The sequence below is a fragment of the Puma concolor genome, chromosome C2, assembly GCF_028749965.1.
Source record: "Puma concolor isolate L17-30 chromosome C2, mPumCon1.1.hap2, whole genome shotgun sequence".
Classification (NCBI taxonomy): domain Eukaryota; kingdom Metazoa; phylum Chordata; class Mammalia; order Carnivora; family Felidae; genus Puma; species Puma concolor.
This window is the reverse complement of record NC_141675.1, coordinates 9,341,509-9,363,136: the sequence shown is the minus strand read 5'-3', so window position 1 is coordinate 9,363,136 and position 21,628 is coordinate 9,341,509. Positions and strand designations below refer to the sequence as shown.

At 40.3% G+C, this 21,628-nt stretch overlaps 1 protein-coding gene across 7 annotated transcripts in view; it reads left to right on the top strand.

The window, feature by feature from the left end:
• The window catches only part of ULK4 (unc-51 like kinase 4), a 583,293-nt gene that overhangs the window by 100,557 nt on the left and 461,108 nt on the right, over nt 1-21,628 (top strand). For all 7 annotated transcript variants that reach the window (XM_086720525.1, XM_086720521.1, XM_086720524.1 and 4 more), the window contains one exon: nt 17,415-17,576. In XM_086720525.1, the coding sequence (XP_086576651.1) occupies nt 17,415-17,576 (162 nt within the window). The remainder of the gene's footprint in view (nt 1-17,414; nt 17,577-21,628) is intronic.

The window sequence follows — 21,628 nt, the reverse complement described above, 5'->3', positions numbered from 1 at the left end:
AAAATGAGCCAGCTCTCTCTTTCACTTTTTGAAGCGTCTCGCCTTTTTAAAATAGGATAGCAAACACAAGCAGCGTAAGTAGCTTCTTCATAACCTATCCTCAATACTCCCCTGCTCTTAAACTCCTTGACATGCCAGTTTAGCAAGCAGGGTGTATGCAGAGACCTCGCTGGGGGCCTCACAAGCCCCGTGATTATCTTGTCGGCTTGCCATCGTGCAGTTCAGAAACTGGAACCTTCCGCCAGTATCCATTGATTTTAATATTAAGTGGTATTTATCATGTGATTCTTTTTTTCAATTTATTCACGGTCCTTCTCATGCCATTGGTAGTGGCTGCAAACCAGCCAGCTGGCCAACTAACCGACTGGCATAGGGAGCTCCTGTGTGTGACTTTGTAAAGAATTGAGTAGCTGACCTAAAAGGGTCACGTTTTCTGTTTGCTTTAAACCATTTGACATTGTTTCACCCAAGGCAGAGCCATAGGCTAAAAACATTCCTTAAGGAATGAAAAAAATATGTCACAATAAACATGTTCCTTTTGAGTTCATTACTTCCTGCGTCATTGAATGGTAAGGGATGATGTTCCAGGTGCAGGAGCGCTCTGCACGGTCTTGCCCTAGTGATCCAGAAAGGAAGTTTGAAAACTTCCTAGCCCATAGGGTTGGAGATGTCAGCTGTCATTATGGGGTATGAATAAAGCCAGTAAATTGTGCTTTACCAAAGATATGAGAATTAAGTCATGTTTCTCTGTAGTCAAAAGACATGTTTCAGTTTATCACTCAAGACCTCAAGCTAGGCACACTTGGGGACACACAGACGAAGAAGATGAATACTCTTCACGCACAGTGATCTTACCTATTGGGGGAGATCAGATAAAAACAAAGTGGATTATGTCAACTGTATAAATGTGGAAGCACAGAACTATGGGAACTCAAAGGAGAGAGGGAGTCTTCTAGGAACTTTTTTCACAGCGTAAAGAAATTTTACAAACTTTGTATCTTAATTTTTATTTATTTATTTATTAAAAAAAATTTTTTTAACGTTTGTTTATTTATTTTTGAGACAGAGAGAGACAGAGCATGAACGGGGGAGGGTCAGAGAGAGGGAGACACAGAATCTGAAACAGGCTCCAGGCTCTGAGCTGTCAGCACAGAGCCCGACGCGGGGCTCAAACTCACGGACCGTGAGATCATGACCTGAGCTGAAGTCGGCCGCTTAACCAACTGAGCCACCCAGGCGCCCCTGTATCTTAATTTTTTTAAAAAATTTTTTTTTTTCAACGTTTTTTATTTATTTTTGGGACAGAGAGAGACAGAGCATGAATGGGGGAGGGGCAGAGAGAGAGGGAGACACAGAATCGGAAACAGGCTCCAGGCTCTGAGCCATCAGCCCAGAGCCCGACGCGGGGCTCGAACTCACGGACCGCGAGATCGTGACCTGGCTGAAGTCGGACGCTTAACCGACTGTGCCACCCAGGCGCCCCATTAATTTTTAAAACGAAGATTGTTAGGGAAAAATCTGTTACTTGCCAGCCAACAGGACTAATTAGGGAATTTCAGTCCCTGCCTGACGACTTCCCTTCCAGATTCTTGTTCCCACCCTACTTGCCTCAGGTGCCAAATTACTACTGTTGGGAAAATAAGTAAAGTTCTGCACCATAAGATGGCCTATGGGACTAAAACAAGCTCTAACTCCCAGCTTAGAGACTCCTCTTCTGGGTTCTTCCTGCCCTGTTTGCAGCGTGCCCGAAAGCCGTCAGGAATGCGGAAGATGATGCTATAAATTACCCTTCCCACCTGCATTCGGCACTCAGATCTCTGGAGAATGCTCTCCTCTGAGCCCACCCGTGTAAAATAAATCTTCCTTCCTTCCAAGATCTCCGAGTGCCGCTTGGTTCTTCTGCCGGGTGATCCAGACCAGTTTCCATAATAAGATTAATGGGGAGTAAAAGGTTACTAATTCTAGTTCATGAGGTTGTATCCTTAATCGAATATTTTCTCCCACACCCTTCCGTGTTTTTCATTGTACGTGTAAGATGAAGAATAATGCCTGATATCCGTGTGTATTGTTAAACAATTCTTTTTAATCATTATGATACTTTGTATTTTAGTAGCAAATGTGCCTTTTATTGTCTTGGTATATATGACAGGTCTTGTGTATTTTCCATAAAGAGGGAAGGAAGTCCAGGCCTCTCTACAAAAATTTTATTGTACGTTAGAAAAGCAGTTAAATATGTGCTTGGACAACACATGCAGGTGTCTCTTACTTTTCAAAAGTACATGTTACGCCCCTTAACTTTTACAAAAGACCCACATTAGTACTTGTTTTCTCTCATTGAAAGAAATACGAAGAGGGTTTCTGCTCCCACGAAAAAAGGCAAAAAGCACAAACAGCATTCAGGGTTTGTTTTGCAGCCAGTTGTTACACAGGTAGGCCTCAGCCTGTCCCGAGAAACAGGAAGAGTGGCCCGTCAAGGTCCTTTCTTCCCCAGGAACTATGTTCGGCATCTCAGCATCCAGCCACTGAGCCCACCGTGCCTTCGAGCATCTGTGCCTTGTGTTGATGTATTTTCTGCATCCATTAACAAGATGGGTCCTAAGGTATCAGAGAAGCCTGAGAGAGGTTATTTTTGGGGCCTGGGAATACTCAAAACCTTTTCTGTTTAAATTATGGTGATAGCTCTTGGTTTTATACCATTTGGGCTTCCTAAAGGTTTCATAGGAACAGGGTACTTTGGGATAGTGGGAGAAACCTAAACTTGAACATTGTCTCTGTAACACAGATTAGGGGGTGATTATCCCCCCTAAAAAAAGATTTGTTTACAAAAATAACTGAATTGTAGCAGTTCTTTAGCATGTATCTAATGTATTTAGGACGTAGTTGAAGGTGAATAATTTTTAAGCCTCTTATTTTCAACAATTAATTTTTTCCATGTAGAAAAACTTTCCCCGGCACCTACTGATATTTCCTGATGTAGGGGTGTGTGTGTGTGTGTGAAACATATATCATAAACAAAAGAGTATGCGAAATTTATGTGTATGGTTAAAAGCACACTGATACACCCACTCTCTTTATGTTTATTTAATTTAATTTTTTATTTTTTTCAATTTACATCCAAATTAGTTAGCATATAGTGCAACAATTTCAGGAGTAGATTCCTTAGTGCCCCTAACCCATTTAGCACATCCCCCCTCCCACAACCCCTCCAGTAACCCTCTGTTTGTTCTCCATATTTGAGAGTCTCTTATGTTCCCCATCCCTGTTTTTATATTATTTTTGCTTCCCTTCCCTTGTGTGCATCTGTTCTGTCTTAAAGTCCTCATATGAGTGAAGTCATGTGATTTTTGATTTTCTCTGACTAATTTCACTTAGCATAATACCCTCCAGTTCCATCCACATAGTTGCAAATGGCAAGATTCATTCTTTTTGATTGCCGAGTAATACTCCATTGTGTGTGTGTGTATGTGTGTGTGTGTGTGTGTGTATACCACATCTTCTTTATCCCTTTGTCCATTGATGGACATTTGGGCTCTTGCCATACTTTGGCTATTGTGGATAGTGCTGCTATAAACATGGGGGTGCATGTGTCCCTTCGAAGCAGCAAACCTGTATCCCATGGATAAATGCCTAGTAGTGCAATTGCTGGGTCATAGGTTAGTTTTATTTTTAGTTTTTTGAGGAACCTCCATACTGTTTTCCAGAGTGGCTGCACCAGCTTGCATTCCCAACACCCACTCTCTTTAAAAAAAAAAAAAACAAAAAACAAAACCAAAAAACCCCAAAATATTTCTTCTTTGTCCCTCCTGGATTGCAGCTTGCTCTTTTCTTGCAAGGAGTAGCCACTATTCTTACTTTATGATAAACATTCCCAAGTATTTCTTTATCACGTTTCCATCTTTGATTAGTTCTTAAGGCTGAACTTTATATAAATAAATGGCACCAAATCCTGTGGAGACTTTATTTTGGTCAAAATTAGGTTGAAGTTGATACATGCCAATTGTGTAAACTATAGTTCATTTATACTACTGCATTGTATGTTGTTGGAATGCGCCTCAATACACTCAGACACACGTGTGTATCAGTTTGTATTCCCACCAGTAGGGTATAGGAGTACCCTTGAACCCATGTCTTGAACATTTGATCTAGTCAGACTTTAAATTTTTGTCAATCTTCTGGGCATTAAATGTTTTCTCATAATAGCTTCAATATGCATTTTTGTGATTACTAATATGGTCACCATCCTTTTTTATTTATCTTGTTTTGTTTTCTTGGGGGGGATTTCTGTTGCTTTGTAGGAATTCTCTACACTGCCTCCCTTACCACAAGCCTGTTGTTATAAAATGTTTGAAATAACTAGAAAAGGAAAGAAGACTATAATGACCTTTATTTCCATCACTTAGTGTCAACGGTTTTTAACATTTTGCTCTCCTTGCTTTGTTGTAACATAGGTGTGTATGTATATATTCATATGTACATGCATTTATTCATTTATTTATATTCATTTGTTTTCTGAACTGTTTGAAAAAAAACGCAGATGCCGTTGGCACTTCATCCATTGGAATGTTTGTGTATTCTGGATACTAATCTTTGGTTTATATGTGTTACTAGATCCTTTCTGATGTTGGTTGGGCTTTTCATTTTCTTAACCAACTGAGCCACCCAGGTGCCCCAAGGGCTTTTCATTTGCTTACAATATCCGATGATAAGCAGAAGTTCCTCATTTTAATGTAGTTAAATTTATCAATTTTTTTCTGTTATGATTGGCTTTTTGTGTCTCATATGCTTCTCTACTTCACCATCATTAGATGGTCTATTCCATTTTCTTCTAAAAATTTTAGTTTGGGGCGCCTGGGTGGCTCAGTCGGCTAAGCGTCCGACTTCGGCTCAGGTCATGATCTCGCGGTTTCGTGAGTTCGAGCCCCTCGTTGGGCTCTGTGCTGACAGCTCAGAGCCTGAAGCCTGTTTCAGATTCTGTGTCTCCCTCTCTTTCTCTCTGACCCTCCCCTGTTCATGCTCTGTCTCTCTCTGTCTCAAAAGTAAATAAACGTTAAAAAAAAAAAAATTAAAAAATAAAAGTTTTATTTTTCCTTTATTTAGAACTTTATTTGTAATTGTTCTGTGTGTGCGCTGCTGTGTATGGGTAGTTTTATCTTTTTAAAAATGGTTTTATTTTTGAAAGATTGCGTGGGCAGGGGAGGGGCAGAGAGAAGGAGAGAGAGAATCTCAAGCAGGCTTCGCACTGTCAGCACAGAGCCTGATACAGGGCTTGCACTCACAAACCACGAGATCAAGATCTGAGCTGAAATCAGGAGTGGGATGCTTAACCAACTGAGTCGCTCAGGCACCCCTGGGTAGTTTTATCTTAAAAAAATATATATATGGGTAATGAGTTCTCCCAGGATTTTTTAATGAGAAAGTCACCCTCTTCCCACTGCTCTGCAGTGTCCCCTTGTCACATCAGTGTCTTTTCCTGGGCTCTGTGGTTCTGTTGGTCTATTATCTGTCTCTGTGTCATACTATCTAAATTAATACTTTCTATTTAATACTAAGGATATGGGGAGTTTTCCCCTACTAACATAATCTTTTTCAAGAGTTTCTCAGTTAATTTTGTTCCTTTCACTTGCATGTAGTTTTTAGATTCACCTTTTCAGGTTCGCCTGTTTGGATGTTAAGAACACATCGGCAAATAAATTTGAGAAAAATCGGTTGATATTAGTAGCAAATGGAATGCATACTCAATGAGAAGACCAATAATAGGAGAATGACACACTTGATTAAAAAAAAAGATAACTGATTGAAGTTCCTTTGAATTCTTGATGAGATTCAGCTGATGTATTTAATTTATTGCTTAAGCTACCTCTCAGATGTAGGTCCCATTCTTTACAGATAACATTTATGAAACATCTATTATGTACCGTTAGGTGCAGGAAAGGTAAAGATAAATTAAGATGCTGCCCTGCCTTCAGTTTTTAGGAAAGAAATTTTTTTTTATCCTTAGTTCTGTACACCAGCCTTTTATTGTTGTTTTGGTAACTTCATTTGCTTTGGTTTCTTTCCTGTGCGCTCAGTAAGACATTTCAGGCTATTAACTTTTCGTTCCATGCTAGCTGTATCTCACTAGTTTTGACATGTAGTGTTTCCATTATTGCTATTTTATTGATAGTCCCTAGTTCTAGCTTTAAATTTGTCCTTGATCCAGGGTTGTTTATGAGGTGGTTAAAACTTTTTCATGTGGGTGGGATTTTATTGCCTTTTTTTTTTCTTTGTTAAAGTAACAAAGTTGCATTACCTTATTGTCAAGAAAGTGGTTTGTCCTGTTTCTCTTTGGATTGAAAAAAATTGTAAAACACACGGTAACATAAAACTAAACCACTTTGACCGCTAAGTATATATAGTTCTGTGGTATTGAGTACGTTCACATCGTTGTGCTGTTTCTGTTGTTTTAAACATATTGAGATGTTCTTTTGCCTCAATTACTGATTTTTTTTTTCCCCACATCAAAACTTTGTAATGTGTCTTGTTGAATATGGGCCAAATTGATTCGATTTTTAGCCCTTTTCTTTAATTTCTGCATTGGGAAGAAAGCAGTATAGAAATTTTACTTCATTTTTTAAAGAAATTTTACTTCATCTTAATTTGATATGTAGACTTCTTTTTAGACGCCAACTGCAGTTTTAAGTTATAAATTTTTTTGTTCATAATGCATAGAAAATTAGCTTTGCCTGGGATATTTATAGGTGTTAAAAGAATAAAGCATTTTCTAGTCAAATACTTAGAGACACCAGATTAAACAAGGTTGAGCAGTTTGATTTGTTGTTAGTACTTTTCAGAGCTTGTAATTATGAACTACTTGGGAGAATATACAGCATTTTCAAAGTAATTTGCCCACAGACCTACCCTATCCTATGGCATGTTGTGTGTGATGCACTGTGGGAGAGGAAGCTGTGGATTTACACTGAGAGTGTCAGGAGTTTAAGATCATTTTCAGTAGGTTTTCTCTTTTTAAAGTTCCCTAAGATATTATGATGGTGTTTTCCAAACAGCCTACTTTCTGAACACGATTTCTGTAACTTTAACAATGGTGATAGAGATACGAGTCAGATGTTTTTGTCCTTGTGACAGATGTCAGTGCTTAGAGGGAGAGAAGAGAAGTAATCAGAGAGTAAGAGACATATGGTGGGTCACACAAGCAGTTCGGAAGATCTTATGTGACTGTTGAAAAAGGAGTGTGGCAGTGTGGAAGAAAAGGTATCTATGAGGATACTGAATCCGTTTCAGAGTTGGGGTTGGCATTTCAGAGACCTTCAGCTGAGAGTCAGAGGATGTGGATTTCAATCCTACACATGCTACTCTTCAGTGGTTTGGTGTTGGCCAAGGTCTAGGTGACCCACCTGGTGGTGTTTCCTGTACAGGAGGGTACTTGTGCTTCATGACCTTCCATGAGCTTCTGACTTGGGCCCCCTCTGAGTCTGACAACTTTCCCTTCCATTGCTTTGACCTTAATGTTGTATACAGTACTAAGGAGCAGTTGCCCCCTTGGGGTCATTGCTGTATTGATCTCAGGAATATTTGGCAATGAGCTTACGTGATGTATGTTTATATGTACGTGGGATAAGGAGGGTGAGAAAGCTGACCTTTCTTTGAAGTGTTTATATTAAACATTTTTTTGTTAACGTTTACTCATTTTTGAGAGACAGAGCGCGAGCAGGGGAGGGGCAGAGAGAGAGAGGGAGACACAGGATCCGAAGCAGGGTCCGGGCTCTGAGCTGTCAGCACAGAGCCTGATGCGGGGCTCGAACCCACAAACCATGAGATCATGACCTGAGCCCAAGTCGGACACTTAACCGACTGAGCCACCCAGGTACCCCTGAAGTGTTTATTTTTATCTGGGTAGGTAGTAGCCTATTATTCTACAATGACAAGCCAGAAGCAGCTCCTAGGGAATTTCCCCATATTTACGGGAGAAGATTATTTGTATGTTTGTATCTAATCAACCACATCTGTTTTGATAACCTGCATAATAGTCTGTGATTATAGGTGCTGAACTCACAATGCATAGGTTGTAGTTAAAAATATGAGGCCCAAGAAACATATAAACCATTGGCTTTATTTTTTTCTGAATAACAGCTTATTAGATAATTTTGAAGTAACACTTATTTTAAGAGGACATTTAATTTGCATTTTGAAATTAGAGTTCTCTCTTTTTTTAAAAATGAAAACTAGTGTTAAAGTTGCTTTTGTGTTTAATTAGAAAAGACCAGGCTCAAATTAGAAAGAAGTACTAGAGATGTTAGACATTAAATGTATTATCTTTGAAATGTTTTAGGCCTAAGACACAGGGAAAAATTAGTTTAAAATTCTTGGCTTTTGATAAAAGTGAAAATGTAGAGTTAGATTTTCTGATTTTGTTCCTGTCACAGTTTAATGTTCTGATAAAGAAATGTGTGTGCCTCAACATCAGGTTCTTTCTGGGTCCTCACCACTCTGTTGGTGTTTCTGCAGTGAGAGTTGGCATCATGTATGTGGACTGTGAATGATCCAGTGTTTTCTTTATTAAACTAGCCATAATTTTTCTTTTTGGCTGGGTACAGTGTACTTTATTGATGGTATGTGACAAGGAAGGGCTCCTGAGCCTCCCCCCTTCTTCAGGGGACCTGGGATGGAAACTGTGTAGCAGTTAAGAGATTCACAGTATATTGGGGGTGGAGTTGGGGCATGGACATCCAGCACCTGAGGGCATCTCCCTGCCTCTTGCTCTTGCTGAGGCTGGTGGCTCTGGGGACTCTTACTTTTCGGAGGCCATGTGGGCCATAATGTCCGCCACCTGGTTACTGCAGCCAAATGTATTGCCAGGAAATGAGCTTGACCGCTTTACCAATGAGCAATGCCAGCCTTAGTATTGAAGGTGGAAGAGTGGGTGTCACTGTGAAAGTTGCAAGGGTAGCCCGGGATGCACTTGAGGGGGCCTTTCCGTGCCTGCTCTGCCACCTTCTTGATGTCATCCTGTTGGCAGCTTTCTCCAGGCGTCAGGTCAGATCCGTGACTGACAGGTTGGAGGTGGGGACATGGAAGGCCATGCCAGTGAGCTTTCCGTTCAGCTCAGGGACGACCTTGCCTGTAGCCACGGTGGTGCCAGTAGAAGCAGGGATGATGTTACGGGAAGCCTCTGGGCTGTCGTGCCACAGCTTCCCAGAGGGACTGTCCCCAGTCTTGTGGGTGGCAGTGATGGCACGGAGTCACGAATCGTGGTTCTCTCCGCGGTGCTGGGATCGTCATGGATGGTCTTGGCCAGAGGGGCCAAGTAGTTGGGGAAGCAGGAAGCATTGCTGACAGTCTTCTCGTTGTTCATGCCCATCACAACCACGGGGCATCAGCAAAAGGGGGAGAGATGATGATCCTCTGGGCCCCAGCTTTCTCCATAGTGGAAAAGACCCCGGTGGACTCTGCAACATGCTCAGCACCAGCATCGCCCCGTTTGATGCTGACGGGAGAGAGGCTTTCCGTTGATGACAAGGTTTCAGTTTTCAGCCTTGATTGTGCCGTTGAATTTGCTGTGGGTGGAATCATCCTGGAACACGTAGATTATGTAGTTGGGGTCAACGAAGGGGTCATTGATGCTGACAATACACATTTTGCCAGAGTTAAAAGCAGCCCTGGTTACCAGGTGCCCGATACAGCCGAATTTATTCACTCTGACCTTCACCATCGTGTCTTGGGGACGTGACAGGCACCGCACCAGAAGTCGTGGTTGTCTGCTGAATGGGGAGGACCAGAGAGCCACCATCCGAAATGTTTTGAACCCTTTTCAGTAGGAGGCAAAAGGACTTATTAAGGATGGAGTTACCTGATGTGTCTTGAAGTGAACCGTTGAGAATGGCATGGGGAAGGGACCCTTAGCACCAAGTGAGATAGATCAGCTTCCAGAGAGGTGGTGTAAGGTAAGAAGCACACAGCATTGCATTTTACATGCAAGGGTGAGGTTGCATATCCTCTCCTCCTGTGGCAGGTGACTTCACAGAGGAGGTTTCAGAGTTTGGCTCTGCTGCATTCAGTATGTAAAAACTGGTGAAACGTCAATGATAATACCTTTCAAGGATTTATATTGGTTGGATTTCTGTTTAAATTTTCACATTCTTTTGACTTATTTTTATCCCATTACATGCTTTGTACTCTTAATAATCCTGTAGCTCTTTTGTTTCTTTCTCATTTCATACCTATCCTTAAAGTTTTTCTATTTATCTTTTTATTATTATTTTTAACTTATGGTATCATGTTTAAAGGAAACGGTGTATGTATGATTTCAGTCATTTAGAATTTGTTGAGACTTCTTTCATGACTCAGTATGTGTGTATATTCAGGGAAAAAATGGTGAATTCTGCCATTGTTGGATAAAGTTTTTTTCTGCCCATTAGGTCAGGCTTGTTAATCTGATCGATAGGGATAGAAGTCTTTTGTATCTATGCTGATTGCTTTTTCTCTATTTTATCAGCTACTGAGACATGTTTTTAAATACTTTCCTTGGTAGGATTGCAATTTTGTTGTATTTTGCTTTTATGTATTTTGAATATTGGTAATTAGATACATAAAAATTTAGATTATATTTCCCTTGGTTTACTGACATTTTTATCATTATGTTGTTACCTTAAAAAATCAACAGTAATGCTTTTTGTCCAAAGCTTATGCTCTTTGATATTAATTTGCTTATACCATCCTTTGTTGGATTAGATATGACTGAAATTTCTTTTTTCATTCTCTTATTTTTAGCCTTTCTAGTTGAATAAATTAAAAACAATTTTTAATGTTTTTATTTACTTTTGAAAGAGAGAGACATAACACAAGTGGGAGAGGGGCAGAGGGATGGAGACACAGAATTTGAAGCAGGTTCCAGGCTCTGAGCTGTCACCACAGAACCTGATGCGGAGCTCGAACTCACAAACCATGAGATCATGACCTGAGCTGAAGACGGATGCTTAACCGACTGAGCCACCCAGGTGTCCCCAAATGAATTTATTTTTGGTGTGTCTCTTTGTACAGTGTTTAACAAAATTTCTGCTTTATAGTTTTTCTTTAGTATTTAGTCCATTTATGTTTATTGTAGTTGTTGGTATAGTTGTATTTATAGCTGGCATCTTATTTTCTGCTTTTGTTTATTCTGTTTTGTGTTTATTTTTTCTTCATGTCCTTTTGGTTTGCTTTTTTAATGATTATTTTTATTCTTTTAATGGCTATTCTGTTGCTCTTGTTGTTAAAATACATTTTTTTCTGTGAATACAATTGTGGGTTGACAGTATTTTTAACAATTAAAGGTATTGTTTTCGTGTCTTCTGACTACACTTGTCGCTGTTAAGAAATTAGCTGTTAGACCAACTGTGGCTCTTTTGAAGGAGATACTCTGTAATTCAGGTGAGGGCCTACTTATACTTTTAGCTTTTGGGCTTTTTTCCCTGCAGTCTCCTTTCCCTAACATACACCTGCAGCCCCCAACTCAGATCAGTGGGGAGTTGGGAAGATGGAAAATTTACTTTTTGTTCATCTCTATTATATTTGGTTGTGGCCACTGGGAGCTCTAGCTTTACTTGGTGCTGGTTCTTCATCTAACTTCCAACTTGTGTGGGTACTCGCCTGCCCTCTCATTCCTTTTGTTCACCTTGTTAGACAAGTGCTCTCAGGGTAAACATCAGCTTAAGTGCTCTGGATATCTCTGAGGGTATCTCTCAGAGTTCTTGCCTATACAGTCACTGGCCTAACGATTTGGTCCTAGTTCACTGATGCTTTTAAAAAGGTTTGTTTATTTTCTTATCTTAAATTTAGCATTTGGATTGCTTTTGGAGGGATAGAGTTGTCCGGATATCTAGCCCACTATATTGTAAGAAATAGAAATCCTGTTTTCTTGATTTAATGAGTTACTAAAACAGTAAACCAGGGAAAATAAACTCCAGATACCTTGGAGTCTTTAGAAGAAAGATCACAGTTTTGCTAAACCAACAAATGTGAAAATAATGTCAGTATTTTTTTGAGGAGGGGAGAGGCAGAGGGACAGAGAGAGAGGAAATCTTAAGCAGGCTCCAAGCCCAGCGCAGACCCTGATGTGGGGCTTGATCTCATAACCGTGAGATCATGACCTGAGCTAAAATCAAGAGTCAGGTGTTTAATGGGCTGAGCCACCCACGCACCCCTAATGTCAATATTTTAGATGTTAATTTTGATACTCCTTTTTGAAGAAGTAGGCATGTAGACTAAAATAACATTGGCAGTGAAATTTTTTTTAAGACTGCCCACAATACATTATTAGATCTACTTACCATTATTAAAAATGAGTATAACTCTTCATTAATAAGCATAATCATCATAGGCTTATTTTCATAGGATCATTTCCTAATCATCATAACTTTTATCCTCATAATATGATGAAATAGGTCTTTGATTTAAGTGATGGATATTAGTTCAGTCCAGTTATCCCTTCTGAAGAGTTAATTAGGCAGAAAATAACACCAATCTTCTTGCTTGTATTGCATCCCACAGGGGATTTCAGAGGGACTAGGATAGCTCGTTTCAGGTAGTAGCAAGTTGAATTGACCTGACAGCCTCAGTGAGTTTATAGAGCACTGGGATGACACATGGCTCCTTTCCAACCTGAGTGCTAAAATAGTGGTGGTTTTCAAGTAATAGGAATGAGTCCTCTAGGATTTGGCTGATGGTTGTGATGGAAAGCACACGTTAAGGTATTTGAGAAAGTTCTTCCCCCCAGATAGCACTTTGCTCCCCACCTCTACATCGCAGGGCAAAGGTTTCAGAACCTAATGAGAAGACACAGAGCAAGGCATAAAAGACCAAAATGTCATACATGTATGTACTGAGAGCTAGGGAGGGTGGAGGACATAGCTTGGTATCTGTGGGCAAGTAGGTTTCCTGATATTGCACTCCCACCTCAGGGAATCTTTGCACCCCTCAGGTACAGATGCACTTTCCAAGTGGAGTACCTCTCTAGGTAAGACTTGAGATGAGGAATATGAGAAAACGACTCTTTGTGGATTGGCCTGGGGGTTCAAGGAAAAAGGGGCAGGAGTTGAGCTGAGTGGTTAGGCATGCTGTTTATTGTTTTCAAATTTACCAACTAGGTGAAGCATTTTCTTTTCTCTTGGGTATAATGAATAAAGGAACAGAGAGAAGATGAAAGGGTTGTATTCTAGCCACAAGGGAGGAAACATCAGGAATGGGGAGGAAGCATTGAAGAAGTTCAGGTAACTTTAAAACTATTTTTCTAGCAGCCTTATAATTCATACTTTGTGATACTAATAATTGGAAGTGAAGCTAACATGTTAAAAATATATTACTTAAAAAATATGCTATTTTTTATGACCTAGGTTAAGTGTCTGTGTATGTTATGTAATTTCCAAACTGCTTTGTGTCTTATTTTTATAGATGAAGAAGCTAAAGCACAGAGGTGAAAATGCCCAAGGATATACAGTTGGTAGAATGGTTTGAACCTAGATATATAACTTAGTATCTTCCTACTTTTTTTTTTTGCATTTTCATGAAAAATACATAATTTTTTGATTGAAAAAATTTACGTATGTACTGTAACAATTTAAGCAATGTCTAAAATAGAACTATTGGACCCCACAACTCACACCTATTATACTCATTGTTAATAGGTATTGTATCTCTTTCTATGCTCTTTTTTTTTTTTACTTAGATATTTACATATGCGTATGTTCTTGTTAAACAAACATGGGATTGTATTCTACATAGAATTTTTAATGTAATTGTCAATATTTCAGTTGACATAGAACTTACATAAAATATTCAGGTATTCAGTATGTGCGTATTGTAAATATTTCCTCCTACTCTAAGACATGATGAGGCAATAATGGTGTCATGAGGATAAATTTACAATTTTTATGAGTGTTAATTTAACAATTTTTTCTTTTATGCTTCATGCCTTTTTCCTAACAAAGCTTTGCCTACCTCAAAATAGCTAAGATACTCTTTATGATCTTTTCTAGAAGGTTTTTGGTTTAGCTTTCCCATTTAAGTCTGTGACTCATCTCCAGTTAACTCATGAGTACAGAGTTTCATGGGATGTTTTATGGTTCAGTGTATACTGTAACATGGTAATGTTTTGGGTGATCTTGAAAAAAAAACACTGTATTTTACTTTTGTTGAGTATTCTATCAGTGTCGAAGTTGGTTGATAGTGTTATCTTTCTGTATCCTTACTGACTTTCTGGCTACTTGTTCTGTCAGTGACCGAGTAGAGGGTATCGAATTTCCCAGCTAAAATTGTGGATTTTTCTTTTTTTTTTTTTTAAATTTTTTTTTTCAACGTTTATTTATTTTTGGGACAGAGAGAGACAGAGCATGAACGGGGGAGGGACAGAGAGAGAGGGAGACACAGAATCGGAAACAGGCTCCAGGCTCTGAGCCATCAGCCCAGAGCCCGACGCGGGGCTCGAACTCCCGGACCGCAAGATCGTGACCTGGCTGAAGTCGGACGCTTAACCGACTGCGCCACCCAGGTGCCCCCAAAAATTGTGGATTTTTCTATTCTCTCAGTTTCATCACGTTTTGCTTCAGGTATTTTGAAGTTCCATTATTAAGGGGCATAAATAATTAGGATTGTTATATTCTCTTGTTGAATGACTTTTTTATCTCTTGTGAAATGACCTTTATCCCTTGGAGATACTCTTTGCTCTGGAATCTTCTTTCTTTTGGAATCTACTTTTCTGATGAAAAGTGTCCCATCAACCTTATTGTTCTTCCTCTCTACATAATGTGTCTTTTTACTGTAGCTGCTTTTAAGTATTTCTCTTTAGTACTGCTTTTTAGCAGTTTATGATGTGCCTTGGTGTGATTTTTTTTTTTGTTGTTGTTGTTGTTCCTTCCCTCTTGAGGTTCATTGAATTTCTTAAATTGACAGTTACCAGTTTTTATGAATTTAAAACTTTTCAGCCAGTATTTCAACCTTCCCCCACTCCTGTCACCTTTGGGATTTTCACTGCACATACATTAGGTTGTTTGAAGTTGTCCTATATGGTTCGCTGATGCTAAGATGCTCTGTTCCATTGTCCCCCCCAATTTTCATTCTGTGTTTATTTTGGATAGTTTTTATTGTTAATTGCCATGCCTTCAAGTTCATTAATCATTGGATCTGCAGAGTCTAATCTGTTAATCCAACTCAGTGTATTTTTCATTATAAGACTAATTTCTAGCCTTTCAGGCCATTTTTGTATCTTCTATTTCACTTTCTTAAAAGTTTATTTTGAGAGAGCGTGTGCGTGCACAAGGGGAGGGGCAGAGAGAATGGAAGAGAGAGAATCCCAAGCACGGTCAGTGCGAAGCCTGATGTGGGCTTGATCCCACAACCCTGGAATCATGACCTGAGCCAAAATCTGAGGTTGGATGCTTAACCAACTGAGCCACCCAGGCGCCCTTATTTCACCTTTTCATCATGCTTATGCTATGCTTTCTTCTTCTTTCTTGAGTGTATAACCGTACTATCCATTTTAATATATTTTTCTTCTGAGTCTATCACCTGTGTCATTGTACTGATTGAGTTTTCTTCCTAGGAGTCCTGTTTTTCTGTGTCTTCGCATGTGTGGCCATATTAAGCGGATGTTGGACATTGTGCTTTTTATATTGTTAGGTGCTGGAGTGTTTGTATTCTTTTTTTTTTTTTTTTTAAAGTTTTTTTTTTTTTCAACGTTTATTTATTTTTGGGACAGAGAGAGACAAAGCATGAACGGGAGAGGGGCAGAGAGAGAGGGAGACTCAGAATCGGAAACAGGCTCCAGGCTCCGAGCCATCAGCCCAGAGCCTGACGCGGGGCTCGAACTCATGGACCGCGAGATCGTGACCTGGCTGAAGTCGGACGCTTAACCGACTGCGCCACCCAGGCGCCCCTGTATTCTTTTTTAAAGATTTTATTTAAAAAAAAAGTTTGTTTTTTTTTTTAAAGTGCTTTTGTGCTTTTTCTTGAACTCATCCAAGTTACATGGAAGCAGTTTGATCCTTTTTGAGGCTAGCTTTTTAAGCATTGTTAGGACAGCCTGGAGTAGCCTTTAGTCTGGTATCACACCACAGAGGCAATACCTTTCCTAAGACATTGCCTTGTATTTTAAATGCTCTTTGGCTGATTGCTACACTAATACTCCCAGCCCTGAGTGATTCCTGAAGCTTGTTTTGCTTTGTCCTTCAGATTTTAAAATTCTCTTCCATTTTTATATTCTGCTCATACTGCATATGTTTCAGATGGTTTCAGCCTTTAAAAATTTTTTTCCTTAAGTTTTCATTTCAATTCCAGTTAGTTACCGTACAGCGTAATAGTTGTTTCAGGTGTAGAATTTAGTGAGTCCTCACTTAAGTGCAACACCTAGTGCTCATCCCTGGTGCCCTCCTTAGTCCTCATCACCCTGTTCTACCTGTCTCCCTGACCACCTCCCCTCTGGTAATCCTCAGTTTGTTCCCTATAATTAAAAGTCTGTCTCATGGTTTAACCCCCCACCCCTACCCCTAACCCTGCCTTGTTCGTCTGTTTTGTTTCTTAAATTCCACATAGGAGTGAAATCATATGGTATTTGTCTTTCTCTGACTGACTTATTTAGCTTAGCATTACTCTCTAGCTCCATCCACGTCATTGCACATGGCAAGATTTCATTCTTTTTGATGGGTAATTTGGGTGTGTGTGTGTGTGTGTGTATACCACATCTTCTTTATCCATTCATCAGTCAATGGACAGTTGGGCTCTTTCCATACTTTGGCTAGTGTTGATAGTGCTGCTAGAAACATGGGGGTGCATGTCTTCCTTTGAATCACTGTTTTTGTGTCTTTGAGGTAGATACCTAGTAGGGCAATTGCTGGATCATAGGTAGTTCTGTTTTTAACTTTCTGAGGAACCTCCATACGGTTTTCCAGTCAGTCTTTTTATTAAAATATATTAAAATTATGTTATGCTAGATTTTAGTGATGAAATGATTAAACTGGTTTAGTGATTAAATTATAATAATTTCATAATAGCCTAAAGGAATGATTACACCTACTGAAATACATAAAACACGCAGGGTCAGATGAAACACTTTTGTTGTCAGGCCTTTATCTGCAGTGGTTATGTAGAAATGATATGTATGTATATATCTTTTGGTAAATAACCCCCTCCCCTTTTTTAAAAATATTTTTTAATGTTTATTTTTGAGAGAGAGAGAGACAGAGCATGAGTGGGGGAGGGGCAGAGAGAGAGGGAGACACAGAATCCGAAGCAGGCTCCAGGCTCCGAGCTGTCAGCATAGAGCCCGACACAGGACCTGAACTCATGAACCGTGAGATCGTGACCTGAGCCGAAGTTGGATGCTTAATTGACTCAGCTACCCAGGCACCCCTAAATAACTCCCTTTTATTCTTCTCTCTTTCCTTCTCTAGGAAGAACGTGTTGTGAATCACATGGCAGCAAAGATTATTGAAAATGTCTGCACTACCTTTTCTGCTCAGGCCCAGGGCTTTATTACAGGAGAAATTGGACCCGCTTTATGGTTCTTATTCAGACATTCCACTGTTGATTCTCTCAGGATAACAGCAATATCGGTAAGCGGAGCATCTTTTAGGGATATATCTGGGTATATTTAAACACCGAATTTGAAGAATTGTGCCACAAACAGAGTAAATCTCACCGGATAAGTAGGACACAGAAATATCAGAGTAATATATTTGGTGAGAACAATAATTTTCTCCTAAAGTAAAATTTTCAAAGCTGGGGCTGGAAAACCTTGGGACTGTTGGGAAATGGTTTTAAAAATCATTTGGAAGTGCTAGTGGGTGCTAGTGGGTAGGGTACAGCATTTGTTTTGGTTTACATTTAGTGTTCCCTGACTTTTCCTGAGCTCCCTCTTTCAGATTTTCTGCTAAATGCATTTATCATGAATTAATTATAAAGTGAATTCATGTTAGTCTTCAGGCGTCTGTGGTTTTGCAGCTTTTATATTTTGATTGGTTGTCTACTTCTTTGCTCACGTGGTTGTAGTGACTTGGTGTAGAAGATAATTATGCATGAAGATGTGTTAACATGGTTGTATCAATTTAACAGTCTGTTAAACTAATACAACCCTTGCTCATATGATTTATGAAAATACTCTTTTTGATCACCGGTCTCCTCTTTCTGTTGCCTGCTCATTGTTGCACCTCTCCCTTTGGTCCCTTGTTTTCTTCCCTTAAACCTCCAACCCACATTTTTCTCCTGCATCCTCAGTAAATGACTTTCCCCCATACTTGGCAGAGAAAATCAACCTCCAGTGGTAATTATCCCAGTGTCTGTCTGCCACGTCTGTAGACCTGTTTACATCCACACCTGAGCTGTCTTTCCCTCCTGTTACTATTGATGAACTGTCCCTTCTCCTGCAGAGACCGATCTCTCCCATGTTTCTTCACGTCTTCTTCCTGTTCGCTCCTTAGGAATCTCATTCAAATGCTTATTTTTTCCTCTCTCTTAAGTCCTTTGATTTTTGTTTTTATAATTTTTTTCATGTTTGTTCATTTTTGAGGGAGAGAGAGAGCGTGAGTGGGGGAGGGCCAGAGAGCGAGGGAGAGACACAGAATCCGAAGCAGGCTCCAGGCTCTGAGCTATCAGCACAGAGCCCGATGTGGGGCTCGAGCTCATGAAGCGTGTGTGAGATAATGACCTGAGAGTCAAAGTCAGACGTTTTACTGACTGAGCTACCCAGGCACTCCTCCTTCCTAAATCTTTAACCCTCTTCTCTACTAGATCCTTCTAATCAGCATTCGTGTATTCTTTACCCCATTAAAAAAAAAAACACACACACACATACACAAACATATCAAAGTGTCTCTGGGCTGCATATCTCCCTTCATGGCCATACTTCTTTAAAGAGTTACTGCTATAGTGGTGCCTGGGTGGCTCAGTCGGTTAAGCATCCGATTTCGGCTCAGGTCATGACCTCACAGCCCGTGAGTTCAAGCTCCTGTGAGGCTCTGTGCGGACAGCTCGGAGCCTGGAGCCTGCTTCAGATTCTGGGTCTCCCTCTCTCTCTGCCCCTCCCCCAATCGCGCTCCATCTCTGTCTCCTTCAAAAACAACCATTAAAAAATAAAGTAATAAAAAGAGTTATTGTTACCAACTATTCCTCCTTTCTGGCCCGTTTCCTCTTTAACCCAATGTGGTATCTGTCCTAAAATGCCACTGAGGCTGATCTTGCTGAGCTCTCCACTGGCTTTCATGTTGCTAAATCCTGAGGGTATTTGTGGATATTTTCCAGTTCTTAAATTGACCAATGTAATTCTGAAGATTAAGGGCTAACAGTTCTGCTTACTGAATGTCATTAAGCAAAGGATATGGAGCATCTGTCTGTCTCTCTTTCACACATACACACACATGTGAGCCATATAATTTCAAAATGATAGAAAAGAACCCTAAATTATCGTATTAGTATTTACAGAAAGACTGTCAGAAGGAGCTTACAAAGTATATCAGGGAACTTCTGTGAGGCCTCTGGGTATCTTAGAACATCTGTTTTAATCCTGGCCCTTAGAAAAAAGTCTTCCTTTGATTGGGCTTATGTTATTTTCTTTTATTATTATTTTTGAATGTTTATTTTTGAGAAAGAGCATGAGTGGGGGCAGGGCAGAGAGAGAGGGAGATACAGAATCCATAGAAGGCTCCAGGCCCCGAGCTGTCAGCACAGAACCTGGTGAAGGGCTCAAACTCATGAACCGCGAGATCATGACCTGAGCCGAAATCCAGAGTTGGACGCTTAACTGACAGGTGCCCCTGTTGGGTTTATGTCATTTTCATCTTTATACTTGAGCATGGTTTCTTTTCTTGGTTAAGTTTTTTCCAGTTCCCGCCCAAGTTGTGTGCCTTCTAGCCCTTTCTTTACCTGAGCTATTAAATTTCACATGTTCGTTTTGGGGTATATACATATATATTTTTTTAACTTAAAAATAGGTCTATTTATTTACTTTTTGAGAGAGAGCACACGGTGGGAGAGGGGCAGAGAGAGGGAGAGAGAGAATCCCAAGCAGGCTCTGTGCTGTCGGTGCTGAGCCCATGTGGGGCTCTGTCCCACAAACCGTGAGATCATGACCCGAGCCGAAATCCAGAGTTGGATGCTTAATCAACTGAGCCAGCCAGGTGCCCCTCTTATATTTTGTTCTAGCACTTTTCTGAATCATTAAATTTTCAGTGAAATTTTTCAAGTCGTCCCCCAAAATTCTCACTCACCTTAGCTCCAGGCTCTTATTCAGTATCCTGTGTTGTGTATTGTTTTTCTATCTCTTGAACCTCCTCCAGCACGAAACAGTTCCTTGGTCTTTTTTTTGTACTTCACGTCCTTGACAGTTTTAAAGAATATGGGGCTTTGGTTTTGTAGGGGAGGCTCCAGCCGGGTCTGCCTGCCGCTTCCTCACGAAGCCCCCCCAGCAACGTTGAGGAGGGCTGCCGTGCGAGGATCATCTGTGTATATTATTCCTTCTCTGTCAGAGGTTGGCGAACACGTTCTGTAAAAGGATCAGATAATAAATATCTTGGGCTTTGTAGGCCACGTACGGTCTCTGTTACACATTCTTTCTGTTTTGTTTTCTACACCTCTTTAAAAACGTGAAAATCCTACCTCATGAGCTGTGGAAACACAGGCCTTTGGTATTTTTTGGTACTCTATTGTGAGGAAGCTCTTTCCCTTCTCCCACACGTGTGTATGTACGTATTTCTACCATTATTGTGATGAATAACTTCAGTGGGTCTTAATGTGGCACTCCTGCTTCTGTTATTTGCATTGTTTGTTTGGATGCTGAAGTCCTCCTAGATCTGGCCAGTGTCATCCCTTCAAACCGGCTTCTGTGTTCTGCGGACCTATTTCTATCATTGTTTGAGCCCTTCATTGTCTTCTGACACCACACAATGTTCTGGCTTAATTTGTACTTGCTCTCCGCTAGCTCTGGAATCAATCATTTCTTCGGGGAACCTTTGGTATTTAGAGGACAGGATCCGAGTGCTCTTTGTGCTTACTGCTATGAGGTGTCTTTGCTTCTAGGCCTTCTTAAAATTCAGACTTGGAAAAAATATATCCATACATAAACATGCATTTATAAATGCGTGTGTGTGTGTGTGTGTGTGTGTATCATTGTACGTATGTGTAACAAAACTCACCCTTTCACATCGACACTTCCGATTTTAATCCAATACCTTAAGATTCTTTCTGGCCTTCTCATTTTCCATGTTTGTAAATCCTTTCTCAGAGACAAACCTGGTTTCTGTTTTTCTCAGTATCTATACTGATTTGTTCACTCAGTGAATTTATTTATTCTGTGAACAGGCCCATCCCCTCTGGCCACCTCCGCTGTGTCATCCTCTGTCTTCCTTGTCATTGCCACTTGTACAGGGTTGCCCCTTTCCCCTCACTGCCCCCTCTCCTCAGACTCTGACATATTGAACCTTGGGAGGGGAAGGTAGAGGAGGTGGATTAGGGAAAACGAAGGGTCTCTTCTCTTAACTCCTTCCACTTCCGTGCTCACATGCAGCTACTTAACCTGTCCTGGGATGCTCATTCCGAAGTCTCCATCTGGCCCCGTCTACCTCTCCCTGCAACTCTATTGCTGCCGCCATAGTCCAGGCCCCACCATCTTTCT